Source organism: Lepidochelys kempii, chromosome 6 (genome assembly GCF_965140265.1).
Source record: "Lepidochelys kempii isolate rLepKem1 chromosome 6, rLepKem1.hap2, whole genome shotgun sequence".
Lineage (NCBI taxonomy): Eukaryota > Metazoa > Chordata > Testudines > Cheloniidae > Lepidochelys > Lepidochelys kempii.
This window is the reverse complement of record NC_133261.1, coordinates 123,074,885-123,092,556: the sequence shown is the minus strand read 5'-3', so window position 1 is coordinate 123,092,556 and position 17,672 is coordinate 123,074,885. Positions and strand designations below refer to the sequence as shown.

At 48.2% G+C, this 17,672-nt stretch overlaps 1 protein-coding gene across 6 annotated transcripts in view; it reads right to left on the bottom strand.

Annotated features, from left to right (window-relative positions):
* Positions 1 to 539: 539 nt before the first annotated feature.
* Positions 540 to 17,672, bottom strand: part of ARMH4 (armadillo like helical domain containing 4) — a 111,783-nt gene continuing 94,650 nt past the window's right edge. For 5 of the 6 annotated variants that reach the window (XM_073350002.1, XM_073350000.1, XM_073349999.1 and 2 more), the window contains 3 exons: positions 15,165 to 15,196; positions 7,001 to 7,135; positions 540 to 6,777 (listed from right to left, as the gene is read on the bottom strand). In XM_073350002.1, the coding sequence (XP_073206103.1) occupies positions 6,709 to 6,777; positions 7,001 to 7,135; positions 15,165 to 15,196 (236 nt within the window). In that variant the 3' untranslated portion in view covers positions 540 to 6,708. The remainder of the gene's footprint in view (positions 6,778 to 7,000; positions 7,136 to 15,164; positions 15,197 to 17,672) is intronic. The other variant, XM_073349998.1, reaches the window with a different exon arrangement.

Genomic DNA, 17,672 nt, shown 5'->3' with positions numbered 1-17,672 from the left:
GGTGAATTTTAGCCATTATGATTTAAGATCCTAAGCAGCCTTGTCCATTTTTGCATGTTCTCAAGATGCATGTGCAACACATGAGATGCACCCACACACTAGGGTAGTGTACATGCAAAGGTGTACGTATACTCCAGCCTTTGACCTATGCATGCAATGGGCAGATTGCATACACAATAGTGTACACGTTTGAAAAATATGGTCGACATTTTACACTTTCAAATGGTTTCCATTCCTCTGTATCATTTGCACAAAATAAACGCTTCCTCTAATCAGTATCGGTGCACTTGATAACAGGTCTATTTTCTTTATGAAATATTTGTAGAACCTATTTCTGGATCTCCTGGATCGTTTGCATTTAACTTCTGGAAAACTGCAGAAATATCACGATTCAGTCCCAGGCAGAATCTTGCACAGGCCCCTAAAACATGCAAACAAATCAGACAGTAAAGAAAAGAAAAGCTTGAGTCTTAAAAATATGATTCAAATATTAATAAAAAAGCCAAAGTGACAAACCATAAATCAAGGATCCGAGTCAATTAAAGGTAGATATGATGGACAGCTTTTATTTTCTGATATTTTAATTTAACAAAGTGCTACATTCCATTGGTACAATATGAGCAGTAGTTCTGGTTTGGAATAGAAAACCACAGGAAAGCACAAGGGACTGCTGTTAGCACTTTATGGAAGCCATGCAGTCCAAAAAAAAAAAAAAAATGGAATCGAAGGTGAACATCCAGCTATGATAGACGTTTTAAAATCAGCAGCTGTACAGTGAAGGTACGTTTTGTCATGACAAGAACTGCACATCAAGCAGGCCTGCTCCTCCCATTTGAACCAAAACTTTAAGCAGTGAAACTCTTTTGTGATGCCTACAATAAATCGTGGCTTGTGCTAGCATAAAATTCCTAACCAGGCATCCACTGAGTAACAGAAGCAAGCTACCTGCCTTGTGCCAAACAAAGGGATCATTGCACTGTGGTTACGACTGGGCCGACGGTTTCATGATACACCCCTATTTTCGGAGGCTGACAGTCCACTGTTGCAAAGTAGGGCCAGAAACAAGTGCAGTTGTTATATTTTTTTTAAAAAGCAGTTTAAAAAAAAAGAAGTGGTTTATTTTAAGACTAAGTACAAATAAAATCAAGAAAGCCTTAAGAGACGGGAGGTTTCAGCTCTTATATAGGGTGACCAGATGTCCTGATATTCAGGGCTTTGTCTTATAGAGGCGCCTAGTACCCTGCACCCCCTGTCCTGATTTTTCACACTTGCTATCTGGGCACCCTACTCCCACAGGACACGACTCCCACCCAGCCTGCATCCCGATTATTTCAAACGGATTTGTCCAGCTACTGGTGAAAGCCAGGTTGCTGTCTGGGAAGCAATTTTAAAGTCCTCTGAAGTCCTTCCGCCATCTGCCTTTGGATCAGGCCCTAGATGGACATGCAGTTAAACGGTGCGTGCATACCGAGGGCCAGCTCCACCTCCGATTGACTTCAACGGGCATTGGATCAGGCCTGGCCTCCTTTCCAAAGACATTCCAAAATGATTTTTCACTGGCAGCCTAATAATAGGCCTGGCCATTGTCTCTACTTGTCTATGCAAGAGGGAGAGCTGGATCAGAAGATCCAGGTCGCAGCTGAATTCTGTGGCATGCTCCTCATCAGAGGAGAGGCTCTCCAAGCAGCTGTCTATACCAGTGCTGCTAGAATCTGCATTATGTTGCGCTGCATGCCTGCAGCCCTCCCGAGAGGATGGTTTTGCCCAGACACTGCGAGCCTGGCTAATGACAGCCCCGTTCCTGAGGGAGTCATGATGTCAAGGGGCCCAGAACAAAAGCATAGAGGGACCAGCCCTTTCTGTGGATGTCCCTGTATCTGCCGGACCGGGGCTTTCCCTTCAAACGCTATGGAAGGCTATGCCACTTGCCTCCTCTCCAGCACCCTGTGGGGGAGGAGGAGATTAGCTGGAAACTCTGAGCCTCATTCAAAGCCCACTGATGTCAATGGGTGTCTTTCCATCGACTTCATCGGTCTTTGGATCAGGTCCTCTTGAGCATCACCTGACAGTTTCATAGGCCCTCTGCTGCTTCCCACAGGCGGATGCACCCCGGCCCCCAGAGGGACCACAATGGCTGACATTTAACATGACCAGGAAGCGTAGCGCATCTCAGCGAGCTTGGCATTTCCTGCTACGGCAGCTCATGTCTCACCATAACAGGGCCACTGAACAATTTGTATGGTGGGGGTGCCGAGAGCCATGGAACCAAACTGCAAACCCTGCATATAATGGAAACCACTTCAAGCCAGGGGGGTGCTGCAGCACCTCCCACACCCCTACTTCCTGCACCTAAGTGCTGTTTAACCACTGGGAAGTTTGCATTTAACTGTCAGACCCTACTTCAGACACAGCTGTTACAGCCCTGTGGTTAGCACATGTGCCTGGCACAGGCAGAGTGAATAAAATCCATGATAGTACTGAGCTGTTCTTGGCTGTCAAACACACCAGGACAGACAAGGAGAGAGAAATGCAGCTGTTTCATTTACATGCAGCTTCATCATTTCCGCAGGCAGCCTTCCTTTTAATTTCTTATGAACTTAATGACAGTGGGGAAAAAAGAGAAACGGTTGAGCGTACAAAGTTAGCATTTCCCAAACTACGGCTTTATTAGCACAACAAAAGGCCAGAGTGGCTGGCTAGCAGCTTTTCCAATCCAACAAGCTGACATCCCCAGCTGAGGGGCCCTGGCCACAGCAGCGTTATTTACATTCCTAGCACTGGGATCCCCTCCACCCCCATGCTTCCTCTTTTCCTGCTCAGTCAACACAGGCTACAAATCTACTGCACAGAGCCCCACACCGCTGTTACCCCTTGTGAACAGTCACTAGCCGCAGCACAATGCAGAGGCTTTCCTTGCAGACAGCCCTGCTGATTCCCAGCCGTTTGGGTCTCACTGAGTTTTCCCGAGTCCTCTGACTCTCATCTCCCCCAGCAGCTCACCTTCCCGCTACCAGCTCAGATCTGTCTTCCGGGGCGTCGCCGCTGGCAAAGAGCCCAGTGAGACCAGTTACTAACCTTGCTGCTCCTAAGTCAGTTACACCCACTCCTACAGAACGGTTCATGCCCTTAGCCCATACGTTCTTCTTTTGCCTCCCCCTTTAAGATGGGAGAAAAATTTCCACAAATATCCAACAGTTGCCTGTATAGCCTCTTGCTCCCAGCCTGCTAAAAGCTGATTCTGGCTGAGACAACATTAATTAAGCTGAGCTGGGATGAAAGTCACTCTGCTGAAGGCTTCGCTTCCCCCTTCAGACCTGGCCACAAGCCTGGCCAGGTCCTCAAAGAGACCAATGAAAAGACCTCCCTATTACCAGAAGCCCCAGCTGGAGCGGGTAGTTAGCCAGCAAAGCTCCTCATTTCGTCAATGTGGCAATACCCCAAAACCATCTTTCCTCCTCCAAGCAACTTGAGAGAGAGAGAAGGAAAGAGTGGGCATTCATTCCAAGAGGAAATACTTCTCCTACCTAGGACTGATCCCTAGCTCTGAGAGAAAGTGGCTTTAACCATTTGTTATAAGAACAAACAACCCTGCCACTGGATTTAAACTGTATTTAAATAAATGCTATATGTTTCCCGGGTGGATTTAGGCAGGATCCTTGAGATCCAGACCTCATGGACAGAGACACCTCAGAGCACCAGTGAGAGGCAGAGTAGCAAGTGGCAACAGAACAAACATCCCTAGCCTGATTCTTGCTTGCATATTTATACCTGCCTCTGGAAATTTCCACTACATGCATCTGACGAAGTGGGTATTCACCCACGAAAGCTTATGCTCCAATACATCTGTTAGTCTATAAGGTGCCACAGGACTCTTTGCCGCTTTTACAGAATAAACAGGTGATTGCTGCCAGGGGATCTGGGACTGCCTAGCAAGGCAGGAAGACCAAAGACCCAGGGGTGGAAGACAAAAGTCTATCTGGAGGTATTGGGAGGGAAAGTCTGTCCCAGAGGGGTGCTTGAAGGAAGACACTCTCCAGGCGGACCCCAACATTTTGTTGGAACTGGCTCTGTTTAGCCTTAGTCCACCTCTATTTTCCACGTGTTTGTTGAGAAATCCCTGACTCACCATACAGAGCTGTCAGATTGGAAGACTCATCAATAGGCGCATTTCAAATCCTGCTGGTGCCTTCTTTCACTCTCAAGAGAAACCACCATAACATGGGAAAGAGATACTGCAAAGAACCTCGGTTTGAGTGAGCAAACTTGTTATTACACATCACATTTGTGCATGACATTCTGCAGTCCACTGGCCCTCCATTTCCAGAGGAAGAGCTATCACTATCCCAGAGAAGGAATCCAATTTTTCCGGTTCGCACTGTATCCACTGGTTGGTGCGTGAGCTGTTTTCTGCAGTCAGCAGCCAGTCAGATTTTCAAAGCATAAGCCTCAGCTTTGCACACATAATCATGTGCCCATGCAGTGTTTGATCACTATCACCTGTGCATGCCAACGATAGAATTTACATACTCAAATGATGCTGGCCCCCACAGGGTGGAGGGTATGGGCAGGGTGATAGGGCAGAAGTGGGACCTCCCTGTATCTCTGGCTTCTGTACCATCCTCACAAGCCATTGGTGTAACTTTCAGGGCTTTGCTATGTCGCATCTTGGCAATTAGCCGGTCCTTTTCACCTTTACAAAGAATTCAATCATACCCTGACTATTCTTCAAGCACGTCTCTCATACTTCTTTCAAAGGTTTAGAGGGATCGATCTAGATAAACGAGCAGCCTCCTGACCTTACTTGACTCATCTTGTCTCCTCGACTCATAGTAGCTTTAGTCACGGTTCCCTGGAATAGGGGCAATTTCCAGCTTGGGAATAAGGATTTTTGCATCAGTGTAATATGGCTGCAGAATGAAGCAGCCATCTCACTGCACGCCAGAGCAGAGGAAATAAGGGGCCTTTTTTTAAAAAAAAACACAAAACATGGCACATATTCTGGGCTGAAACAACCGACCGAACAACCAGCTCAGCAGCAATGCCCCTTCTTTCCTGTCCAGTTCCAGAAACATGCTTTGCTAATTCCCTGTGTAATTTTGAGATCATCTGTACATGTTGATTCTGCTCACGCTTGCTGATGAAATGACCAGTAAGGCCACTTTCCCCCAGCCTGAGCTATCTGTGGCTGCATGTATTACAGCTTTGATTGCCTTTCCACTGATGGCCACACACACCCCGTCCTAAAACCTTTTTAAGCTATGGCTGCCTTCACTCCAGCCTCAGCTGCCTTCTGGCCTGTGCCCACATGTTCCCAATCTGACCCCATTCCACCCAAAACCACACATGCTGCAGCCCTGACTGCCTTTTCTGTTTGGCCACATGTATCCCAGCCTTGACTTCCCTCCCCACTGATGGGGCCTTTGCTATCTATGACCATATGTAGCCCAGCCATGACTGCCTACCCATCTCCAGCCACATGCATGGCAGCCTTGTGCTGGCACGACTTCTAAACCTGATCTGAATCTGGTCCAAAAAAAAAATCTATCGGCCACAGGTGAGGTCCTCCTCAGCACTCAAGAGGAGGAGAGCTGCTTTTGGATGAGCCGACAGCGTGTGCTTCATTTGCCATCCCTACTGCATCCCACACACTACCTGCTTTCCTGATCAATCAGATGGCAGGACACAGCCACAGCATTATGCAGCTTCCATGATGCAGAGGGCCACAGGTGTCTGTGACGCTTATAACAGCTAGTTACCAATTGTGAAAAGAGACAGACACTCGATTATTATTTCTCTAGTACCGCTAAGAGGGCAGAGCTCTGCATGACAGGTGAACCACACCAAACAAATAATCAGACAAGCCCCTTAAGATGCAAACGCTCCAGCCTGCTTTTCCATTTCTTTTGCCTGCTTGATATTCCAACGGCACACTGAATAAAAGCTAAGAGATTCATGCAAAGAGCATCTTAGCATTTGTCAATGTGCGTGTGGTGGCATTTGTTGTGCTGTTATAATGCTGGTGAAAACTGCACTGAATATTTAGGCTGGCAATCATGTTTTGTTGCCATTTCCATATGTTTTCCCTAAACATGGAACACAGTTAAAAGGAGGATTTTTTTAAAAGGACAAGGGAAATTGGGGCAAGGAACGTACAAATGAGCCTATTATTATGTCCATAATTGGACTGTACTTGGGCATCTCCCTGTTGACAAGGGAGGTGGTTCAAGTGTGTAGTTTGTTAATTAAGCAGAACAGCTAATTTTAGCATTGACAAACTCTAGCTCCGGTAATATAACATTTACAGTTAACTAATTGGACAGAAGTCATTCTCGGTGAAGGTTTCCATCCTGAAATTAGGTGACAGCAATAATTATGATTAGTTACCATCAGCTGGAACAAAAACATTACACTGTGATCAACACAAAGTCGCCATCCATTAGAATCAGCTCCAGCTGTAACAACACGTATTCTGCATTTCAATGAGGAGCACTGTGTGAATGTGTAATCTCACTACTGTATAAAACCAAACATCATTGCGCATTACATTTAGAATACAGCATGCCTGTTTTGCCAGGATGTAAAAACCACTACACAGTGGCACATGGTGGCTGATAGCAGTGATGCAACACAAATGCCTTCCTTTTGCTCCCTCCTCTCCCCTTGCCCCCGAAAAAGTCACTGGATATCACAACGGCTCTGCAGTCGGGTTCAAAATTCATCTTCAGAGCTATCAGCTAAGAGCATTACTCGATCTTGCATGCTGTTAAATTCCCTCTGCTAAGGAAAAGAAAAGCTTAGAGTCAATTACATGGGCAAAACCTTTCAATTCCTTCACCTGCCCCTCCCCCACTATAATTAATATAATCTAGAACAGTGGCCCATTTCAACCCAAACACACAATGATGCTCCACAGTTAGCTTGTATCTACTTTATGAACCACAAATGGGAACAGGAGAGTGGTCAGGAGAGCAGATCTGGGTTTTCTTTACATTTGCTGTACCTTTCTTTTATGCCTTTTGGAGCCGTTTCTCCTTCGGCGATTCATGATCTTAATGCTGTAGAGCGCTCCCAGGATAAACAGGGCTCCAGCTATTCCAACCCCCACAGGAACCAGCATCCCAGACATGTATCCCGCCTACATGAAAAGGAGACAATCACAGCAATACTAAAGAGGCAAGCAATTCAAGATGGTCCTTTCTCCACTAGCGTAAGACTGCAGTGTATTTCTATGCTTTATTTTACAGTATGTTCCCAAACACAACCAAACACCCTTGAAAAAGTGGGAAGGGCTCAGAACTATTTATAACACCACCTTGCTCTTATATCATGCTTTTCATCAGTAGCTCTCCGAATACTTTATAGGAGAGGTATCATTATCCCTTTTAAAATGCATGCAGATGCAACAATATATTGTCTAGCCTTCAGGTATACACATTTATCAGCCTCAGCTTTCGCATAAGAACATAGGAGCTGACAGACTAGATCAGACCTGAGATCTTCTCCAGTTCCTGACTCTAATAGTAACCAGAGCCAGCTGCTTCAGAGGAGGGTGTAAGAATGCTGCAGAAGGCAGAGGTGGGATAATCTGCCCCCCACATCAATTTTTAGTGAAAGCAAGATAATTTGCTATATAGCCTAAGATGAGGCTCTTTGCACGATACCTGGCCTATTGAGGTGTTTGTACTGTGCTCAGCACTATAGGATCTGAAGATTAGGCACAGACTAAATGAGTTTCAGACAACATCAACCCCCTCCCATGTTTTAAATCCCTGCCTGAGCCAAACTTCTAAAGCAGGGGTGGCCAACCTGGACCTGAGAAGGAGCCAGAATTTACCAATGTACATCGCCAAAGAGCCACAGTAATATGTCAGCAGCCCCCCATCAGCTCCCCTGCCCTGCTCCCAGTGCCTCCCGCCCACCGGATCAGCACCTCCCTCTCCCTCCTCGCACCACCTGATCAGCTGTTTCGTAGGGTGCAGGAGGCTCGGGGGCGGGGGAGGAGCGAGGGCATGGCAGGCTCTGGGGAAAGGGGTGGGAAGGGGTGGAGTGGGGTCAGGCCTGTGGCAGAGCCAGGGGTTGAGCCGTGAGCACCCCCCGCACATTGGAAAGTTGGCGCTTGTAGCTCCAGCCCCGGAGCTGGTGCCTAGACGAGGAGCCGCATGTTAACTTCTGAAGAGCCGCACGGGGCTCCGGAGCCGCAGGCCGGCCAGCCCTGGTGTAAAGGGTCAAGTTCCATTAAAACCTCTGGGTTGAAGTCACCACTGTCATATGTGGCTGCAACTCCACTGACACCACTGGAGTTACCTGTGTACGTCAGGGTGAATTTGCCCCTTTGCCTGTTTAAGGCTGGCTGGGGTTTAGAGTTGGAATGACTCTTCGCTCACTCCCAGCCTGTGACCAGCTGTGCTCCAAAGGCTGCACAGGGACACTGAATAACAAAGGATTTGACAACAGTTACCACCGTTCTGTACTCTTCAGAAAGGAAATAAATGAGGCACTGGATTGCAAATGCTGTGGGCAAGTGGCGCAGTGTCACTGTTAACAGGGGACCGTGGGGGAGAGAAAAAAGCCTGGGTTGTAGGCCTATAACTAATTGTGTGCCTAGACGGGCACGTCAACAGGCCCATTGCATGTTGAACACCACACCCCTGACATGAGGTGTGCCTAAATCAGAGCACAGAAATAAAGGGGCCTGGGCTTACGTGAGCTCAGGGTAGGGAACAATTGGCCAGGAGCTTCAGTTCTCTTATGGAATCACGGCCATTTCTTTGCACTCCCTGGTGCGTGGTTAATTGTGCGCTGCCGTGTGCTTAAAATGCATTCTTTGAAACTGAAGTCCCACTCAGCCAGGGCTAACGTCACCCTCCACTCAAAGGCCTTCTGTCCCACTTAGTTGGAGACTGGTCCTACGTTGAGCAGGGGGTTGGACTAGATGACCTCCTGAGGTCCCTTCCAACCCTGATATTCTATGATTCTATACGCTAGGCTGGGTCTGTGCCTGTGTGTGAACACATGCGTGTGCATGAGGAATAGCTGTTGTACAAGGATGTTGGGGGATGTGAGTACACACGTGTGTGCGTAGTGTCTGTCATTGTGCAAACATATGGCTGCAGAGAACAATGGTCATCCTCCATTTTGGAAGGCGGGGTTCTGGACTGCAGAGAACAGGACACACTGGCTTGGTGCAGGCTCTCATTGCTAGGCTAATACCTACATAGAAATAATTAGGCTGTTAAATACAAGCTCTCCATTCTGTAATAAGGAGGACACCACGTAGACGGGGGCCACACTGGCATTGGCAGGGAGTCTCTGCAATGCCTACTAAAGCTGGGCAAACAATGGATATTTCAGTTTGCTGGAAATTCTGGGGGAGGGCGAATTGTTTCAGGTCAACCCAAAATTGAACATTATTAAAATTTAGGGCAAATGAAAAGGTCAGGACAAAATGCTTCATCTAGAGTGTTTCGTTTTGATTTCAAGTCTCCCCGCCCTGTTTTAAAAATAAAATTGAAGGTAATTTTGAGAGAAAAAGTTGCTTTAGATCAGAAGTGTCAAAACAAAACTTACAATTTTTTCCCCCAACTGAAATAAGTCACCAAAATCAGCACGAATTTGCTCAATATTCTGCTCAACCTGGATCGGCTGTTTCCACCAGTACAATGTTTTGGCTGAAAAATTTTGCCCAGACAGGACCAGGAGGAGGGAGGTGCTGTGGACATGGTAACAGGGCAGCAACAGGACCTAGGTTTAAACTGACCCAATGGCCCAAGATTTCCTGCCCAGAGGGATGCTATTCCAGCCCAGCAGCTGACATAGTGGCTGGAGAGGAGTTGTACGACTGTGCCCACAGATTGGGGAAAGACGGTAAATGCCCAACTCCATCCCGCTCCCGCTTGATTCCATGCACAAAGCCAAATTACTCTGCCTGTCTGTAAGGAGGGGTGACTTTCCTGCTGCATAATTTAAGTGGGCAGTACAGTAAAACTAAGGGAATGCTGTTATCACAGCTGAGACGCGACATGTAACTCAGCCAAGAAAAGAACACCCGCTGTGAGAAATGCAGCTAGGATAACCTGATTTAAATTCACTACTGATTATAAGCAAATTTGCATTGCCTGGCAGTTTATAATCTGGGAAATGGCCAGTAACCAAAAAAAAAAAAATGAATATTTTGGAAATAACTGCTAGATTTACAAAAACACTTTTTAAAAAATGTGTGTTGTTTTACATTTTACTGTTTTAAATGAAAATTAACCCACATTTTTAGTGCTCCTACGGTTTGGGTGCACCCAAAATTTGCACTTACAAACAGCTCTGGCATTGCACACACAGCTGAGTCAGTCAGGTCCTTACCCTTCCATATATGCACACACAAATGCAAGTGTAAGTGTCCAAAATGGTTTTGACACATGCAGATGGATACATGCACAATTCAGAGGCCTGCTGAAAATGGGGGCCTTTTAGTTTTGGTCCTCATTCATTTGCAATCATACACATTCAGCTGAGGGAGTCTCAGGCTTGAACAGAGGTGGGCAAACTACAGCCCAGGGGCCGCATCCAGCCCTCCAGACATTTTAATCCGGCCCTCGAGCTTCCGCCGGGGAGCGGGGTCCGGGGCTTGCCCTGCTCCAGTGTTCCAGCTGGGGAGTGTGGTCAGGGGCTTGCCCAACTCTGTGCTGCTCCCAGAAGCAGCAGCATGTCCCCTCTCCGGCTCCTATGCGTAGGGGCAGCCAGGGGGCTCCGCACACTGCCCCTGCCCCAAGCACTGCCCCCGCAGCTCCCACTGGCCAGGAACTATGGCCAATGGGAGCTGCAGGGTGGCGCCTGTGGACAGGGCAGCGCACAGAGCTGCCTGGCCATGGGTCTACATAGGAGCCGGGGGGGGGAGACATGGCGCTGCTTCTGGGAGCTGCTTGAGGTAAGCGCCGCCCAGAGCCTGCACCCCTGACCCCCTCCCGCACCCCAACCCCTTGCCCCAGCCCTGATCCCCCTCCCACAAGCTGAACTCCCTCAGTCCCAGCCCGGAGCACCCTCTTGCACTCCTGACCCCTCATCCCCAGCCCCACCCCAGAGCTCACACCCCCAGCCGGAGCCCTCACCCACCACCCCCACATCCCAACCCCCTGCCTCAGTCCAGAGCCCCCTCCCGCATCCTGACTCCTCATTTCTGGCCCCACCCCAGAGCCCACGCCCCCAGCCGGTGCCCTCACCCCATCCCGCACCCCAACGCCCAATTTCTTGAGCCTTCATGGCCCGCCATACAATTTCCATACCCAGATGTGGCCCTCGGGCCAAAAAGTTTGCCCACCCCTGAGCTAGAAGAATCTGACACATGCTTCTTAACCATAATTGCTTTTCTTCCATAAACCGCTAAGTGGAAAAATGCTATTTGGCACACATTGCCTTTGGATTTTAATCTGGAGAATGAAAACGCATACTTTTCCCTGCGAAAGAAGTTGTTAGTGAGAGCTGATTTATACACTGTCCACATCATAAACCCCTCTTAATATCATGGCTCTCTTAGAGCTGTTACAGGACTGTAGCCTTGTTGGTCCCAGGACATTAGAGACAAAGTGGGTGAGGGTCCAACAAAAGATATTACCTCACCCACCTTGTCTGTCTGGTACAGGAATGGCTCTTCCCATAGTAACAGCTTTATCCCTGTATCCCAAGGCCTGAGGAATGTGTTTGCCGTTTGTTTGCATTCACTGTGTGTTTAATGGCACATTACCGCATGCTGCAAGTACATTTTTTGAAAGTGTAGCCTCCCTCAAAAGGAAAGTTACTGCAAAAGGAGGTTCGGAAGAATACAGTTGAATGGCTAAATTTCAGAGAGTTAATTAAGGTGCCTTAATTGTGTGACCTAATTAATACACTATGGGCATTTCTATTCCTGGAACTTTGCTGTGAGTGCAGACCACAAGTGGAGGTTGAAATGCTTGCTGTTAGCATTAGCCCAGGCATGGTTTCCAATCCAGAAAGCTGTGTTTGTTCTGTGTCCGAATCTTGATTCTCCAGCCAGCCACGACCCTAGCAAATCTGTGCTCCTTGCTAGAGCTTCCTCATGCAATTGTGTCAGGGTCCTGTATCCAAATGCCTGCAGTATGGGCTAAATCCTGGCCCTACTACCTCACACCCTAGCCCGTGGAGTACTGCATGTATACTCAGTGGGAAACCTCACTTCCGGGGCGGCTGTGTAGCCACTTCTCTGCACCCAGCCCTGGGGGCGGAACCTGACTGCTCCCATGAAGGTGATGTTTGGCAGGGAGTAGGGCCTGCCTGACTCCACAGGGCTTGGAAAGGGTCAACAACATAGGACTTTAAAGAGGCCACACGGGCATCACTCTACATGCTGGCTGCACGTGGGATAGAGCTAACTGGGGCAAAGAACCCCCCTCATGACATTTGGAAGAGGGGGAAGACACTCCCATGATCCCTAACCCCCCCAAAACCGAAGAAGAAAGGGGACATCAGTTTAGTGACCCCTTATCTGCCCATCCCCTGTGGCATTTCCACAGCCCCTGAATGGAGCCCAAAGACAGGATTGCATGGATGGCTCATTCACATGCACTCCCTGCCTCCCAAAGCGGTTGCACACAGTGTTCTCGCAGAACCACGGCATACTCCCTTCGGCACAGGACCTGAGCCATCAGAGGTCAGATGGGCTGGTGGAGAATTGGGACAGGAGGCAGTAAGGGGTTCAGGTGGCCAGAATTTTGCCATATACTAGTCCGAGTGCAATCCTGAGCAGAGAAGAGAAAATATTAAGCCTAAATCTTACTAGGAGTCTCAATAGGAAAAAGGATACAAGAGGTTGAGTGCGTAGTTTTATTTAGCATTTTATGTTGGGGTGTTTATTTTTTTGAACTGGAACAAAGTGTTACTAGATAATATAAAGTAGCATGAAAAAAAAATCAGCCCAGTATAATTCCCATCCCCTGGGATGTCTGTGAATCTGAGGCAAATCCCTCCATAATGTGGACGCTAACAGATTATTTTTTTTACACTGGAACAACGGCAGTAAAGCCTGGGTTGGGGCACAGCAATGAAATACGGCACCAGCCTGCAACAGGCTCAATCGATATTAGAAAGAACAGAGCAATTCCAATTTGAAATTGCAGAGCGCACAGGCATTTGCAACAGGGAAAGGAAAAAGCTGGAGAGGGAAAGAGGGAAGTGCCAGGAGGAGCAAAATGAAAGATATACACTCAGTGAGAAGAAAAATGACACCAAGTCAGTGCAATGAACTGGGGTAGCTTTGGCATTAGCAGGCAACACATTTGCGTGCATGCTACTCAGGACACTCAATCTTGGTCTTTGTTTTCCTCATGAAGATGGTTTTCTCCCTCCCTCGCATCTTGAGACTTTTGGGGTGGACTGGCTGAGTCCTAGGCTAAGATGCTTTGCTAAAAGCCCCCACACTGGACCTCCTCCCTAGTACAGGCAGACAAGCACCTCAACACAGGAGGGGTAGAAACTCACCTTAATCCCCTCACACACGCCATTCCAGGAAAACTGCTATCCTGATCCCTTCTCCCCCATTATATTGATGAGCTCAGGTTCTGGTAGGCGGTGCTGGGTGGGGGTGAGTGGAACTGCTGGGATCAGTGTTATTTTCCCCTTCTGATCATTGGTCCAGGCCCTGAGAGCTTTCGTTCTGGTCTTGCCAAAAGGGGTTCTAAGCCCTAGTGAGTCACAAAAACGTGTTTCCAAGCTCAGGGGCCACCTGATTTATTCTTCTTTGGTTTCCATTTCTTTGTTGTCAATGAAATAACATTGCAGTAGCTTCACAACATTACAAAATTTGTATTTCTCCCTAGGCAATGTCTGAGAAGCTGTTTGAGTCCCACCCTGCGGCTGGTGCAACAGGTCCTCCTTGAGTCCACCGATAACTCCCCAGGGAAGTGAACAGAACACTGGTGCTTTCGTTGCCCCCACAACCTCCTCTTGGCTTTTCTGGGCGGTTGCAGCTCCTCTTGAACATAGAGCCAGCAGCAGCAGCCGCATGGCGCACGCACTCTCTCTCTCGCACGCATGCACACTCGCTCTCTCTCGCACGCATGTATGCACGCTCTCCCTCGCATGCACGCTCTCTCTTGCATGCTCTCTCACACGCATGCATGCTCTCTCGCGTGCTCTCACACCCGCGCATGCTCTCTTGGTCTCTCTCACGCATGCTTTCTCTCTCACGCTCTCTCTCTCTCGCTGTCTCACACATGCGCCCTCGCATGCTCCCTCTCTCACATGCACTCTCTTGCTCTCACGCCCGCGCCCTCTCGTCTCTCTCTCGCATGCATGTGCTCTCTCTCACTTGCTCGCACGCACGCAGGCTCTCTCTTGCGCGCGCACCCTCTCGCTCTCTCACTCGCACGCGCGCAGGCTCTCTCTCTCACCCCCTCTCTCTCTCGTGCGCATGCACCCTCTCGCTCTCTCACGCACACTCTCTCGAGCGCTCTGAGGTGGGTGGGTTCCAGAGCTCTGCCTGCAGCCCAGGCCCGAACGTCTATGCTGCGATGAAACAGCCCCAAAGCCTGAGCCCCGTGAGCTTGAGTCAGCTGGCACTGGCCAGCCGCGGGTGTCTAATTACAGTGTATACACAGTAAAGATGCACCCTTACACTGTGCTGGGAGAGGGATTCACAGCTGAGGTGAGGCCTGAAAGGAGAGGGGAGGAAAGCAGGGCAGCAATCAGAAGGACGGGGTTTAGAACAGGCACACGAGTGGTATTAAGGAAGGGTGCTGCACTAGGACAGGGGAACACACACTATCATAGATTGTGTCCTAGAAGAGTCACACTCGCCCTATGCTTTAGAGGTGCATGTTCGTGGGGGTACGTCATCTCAGTCTTAGGTAGAGCAAACAGCACTAGGGCACAGGCGTGCCACTCCCACAGAGCAGACCTACTGCGATCCCGTCCCAGGCCTCCAGGGAGACAAGAAGGAAAGAGGGAGAAAAAAAAATGTCAGCTTTTCCAGCAGCTGGGAATGGAAAGAGAAATGCTCCCTCCCTCTCACCAACCAGGAGATGGAAGGAGAGAGATGAGAAGCTATCCAGCCCGATCATAGAACTTCCCCAAAATAACTTCACAGGTCTAGACTTCTTTTTTCCAAAAGTCCAAATTTAATTGTCTTTAAAATCAATCAAGGGAAATAAAGAGCTTCCTACCTTATCTTTTAGCTTTTCCATCCAGCTTCTCACTAAAAAATAAGGAAGAGAAAAATATATGAATTGCAGTCATAATTTGTATCTAATTAATATAACATAAGTAACAATGCTGTTTACAAATAGCCACAGTAAACTTGACAGATGGGTAACATTTTCATTAGGTTTCATATTTTCTCAGTTATTAAGTAGACAGAATGCAGCAAATCAGCCAGAAAAGAAACTTTAACAAATTCCGCTTGATGGGAGATGAACTGGCATCGTTTTGCATGATCCGGGCACCACTGGTCTCAAGAGGGAAAAAGAAAAGAAGACGAAGATGAATGTTCCACGATCGGTTCCCTCATCCCAGCAGTTCCCAGCATGTGTATAGAGTTTGCAAGGGAGAAAAATCTGGTGGTGAGTGGTCGATTGTAGATTCGCCAGGCAGTGTGACTGTCTGCTTCTGTTGAACTCTCCCATTCAGAAGGATTCTTTTCTCTGTAAAAGGGTATGTTTATCTTGGAGACTGAAAACTCCTTTTCCCATTGGGTTCACAGATAGCTTTTATGCATAGGGCTGCATTCTGGCTTGTCCAGAGTGGGTGAACTAGGATGGGAGAGCATTTCAAGGGTCTTCTTACTCCAGCTATGTGTGATCAAGGCAGGATGTTGACCTAGCATCCCCTGAGTACTGCGGTGAGAGGGAAGCCAGGTCTGCGTCCCCACTGCCCACCTGCTGGCCTCTGGTGCTGGAAGGGACATACGCTACACCTTTCACCAGCTGGTTTCAGGAGCACTGTTCAGCATGTTCCCTCAAGCAGTCCCTGAGGCAGTCTGCTGGCATCTGCCCTGGAGAAATTTGCTCAGCCCCTACAACTCTGCACATATCCACAAAGGAGAAAGGGCACAATTTGTCCCTTAGATTGAAGAGTCTGCAGAGTAGGAAGTGTGTCTTACTCTGTAAGATTTTGCGAAGTGTTGTGTATGTTTCCAGTGCTACACAAGTCATTATTAATTATTTATAAATAACCAAGAGAGTCATTCAAAAACAGAGGCAAGTCAAAGTCACAGTTCTGGCCACCCGTGGCAAACAAAAGTGGCCCTGCCTTCTGACAATACAGGAAAATCCATGTTTGAAAAGCACATGTTGAAAACAGTCTCTCTGAAAGGTCTGTTATGCCTGTTCACTAGTTTTATCCTGCCTTTAAGATGCTCACATCAGCTAGTCTCTACTCCAGGTCCCCGTTACAAAAAAAAGAAATCCCCTCCTATCTAGGGACTGCGGAGAAACTCATCAATACTGCAGAACTGCTGTAGAAGGAACGTGTGAGATGCATGACGAGTGCTCAGCACCAGTCCTCTGGCTACTGAATTGCTTCTGTGACTGACTTAATTCAAGACACCATAGAGAAGTTTCTTCAGATTTCTACTGGACTGAAATTGTGCTCCTGGCATGTTAACTGGCAACAAATGGAGGTTGCTGTGCCCTCTTGTGACAAGAAACCTGCAAAGCAGATATGGATGCAGCCACTAGTGACATGAGTTAGATACTTGCCTTCGGCTGAAATAGCAGAGATACTGATTTCGGACCCTAGTGCCCCCAGTTCAAGTCTCAGCCCCAGGAAGGTTGGATTCACCAAAGACCCACCTATCAGACTAATGGGAAGCTATTTTCTGAGCCAGCTGCTCACATTTGCAAGTGCAAGTCATCTGTACATGCACAAATGAGATAATTCCCTGTTTCTACCCAATTACAGGAAGGTCATGCAGGGTTATGTGGGACTATCTGGTGCACACAGCTCTTAAAATGTGGCCCCTTAGGGAAGGGGCCTGCTCCAGTCTCCTTCCCTCGCCCACAATGTTTCCCACTGTTGTACCCACTAGTTCAATTCTACTGATCACAGAAAAGGTGGGAGCACGAGTGGAGACCAGCTACTGGTGCATTCAGCACCGTATTTCTTACCATTGCTCGGAGTAAGCCTAGAAGACATGGTGGTTAAAACACCTGTGGCCACCGGTGAACATTCTACACTACACAGTCTGCTCTTGCTACCACTGAAGGCGCTGAACTAGCAGCCGCAGGAATGCTGTGTGCTGGTGAGAGGACTCAAAAGACTTTGCAGACTTATACTGCTGTGTGGCTAAGGGACATCCAAGGAGCTCTCCAAGGTGCTGCATCAGCACTGGTCTGTTTGGTGACTCCTAGATGAGCTGTCCCCTTGCAGGTTCATTGCTATGGCGGCTGGATTTGTGATTTTCCTGTGGAATGGAGTACATGCAGTCCCACAGGGAGCAATACACCAGTCCGGGGCTTCATTAGGTCAGTCATGGGACTTTATTGGAACTGGGAGTATCCTCCCAAGGGATTTCTGGTTTAGTTACAAATGCATTGCAGGTTCATGCTATCACCAGCTGAGAGTTAAGATAACTCATGTCATATCAAAGAATTAAACCCTGCTTCGTGTCATGCACTATGGACTTAAACATCAAGATAATCTCAAAGAACTGAAAATGATTAACAGTGGGAGCA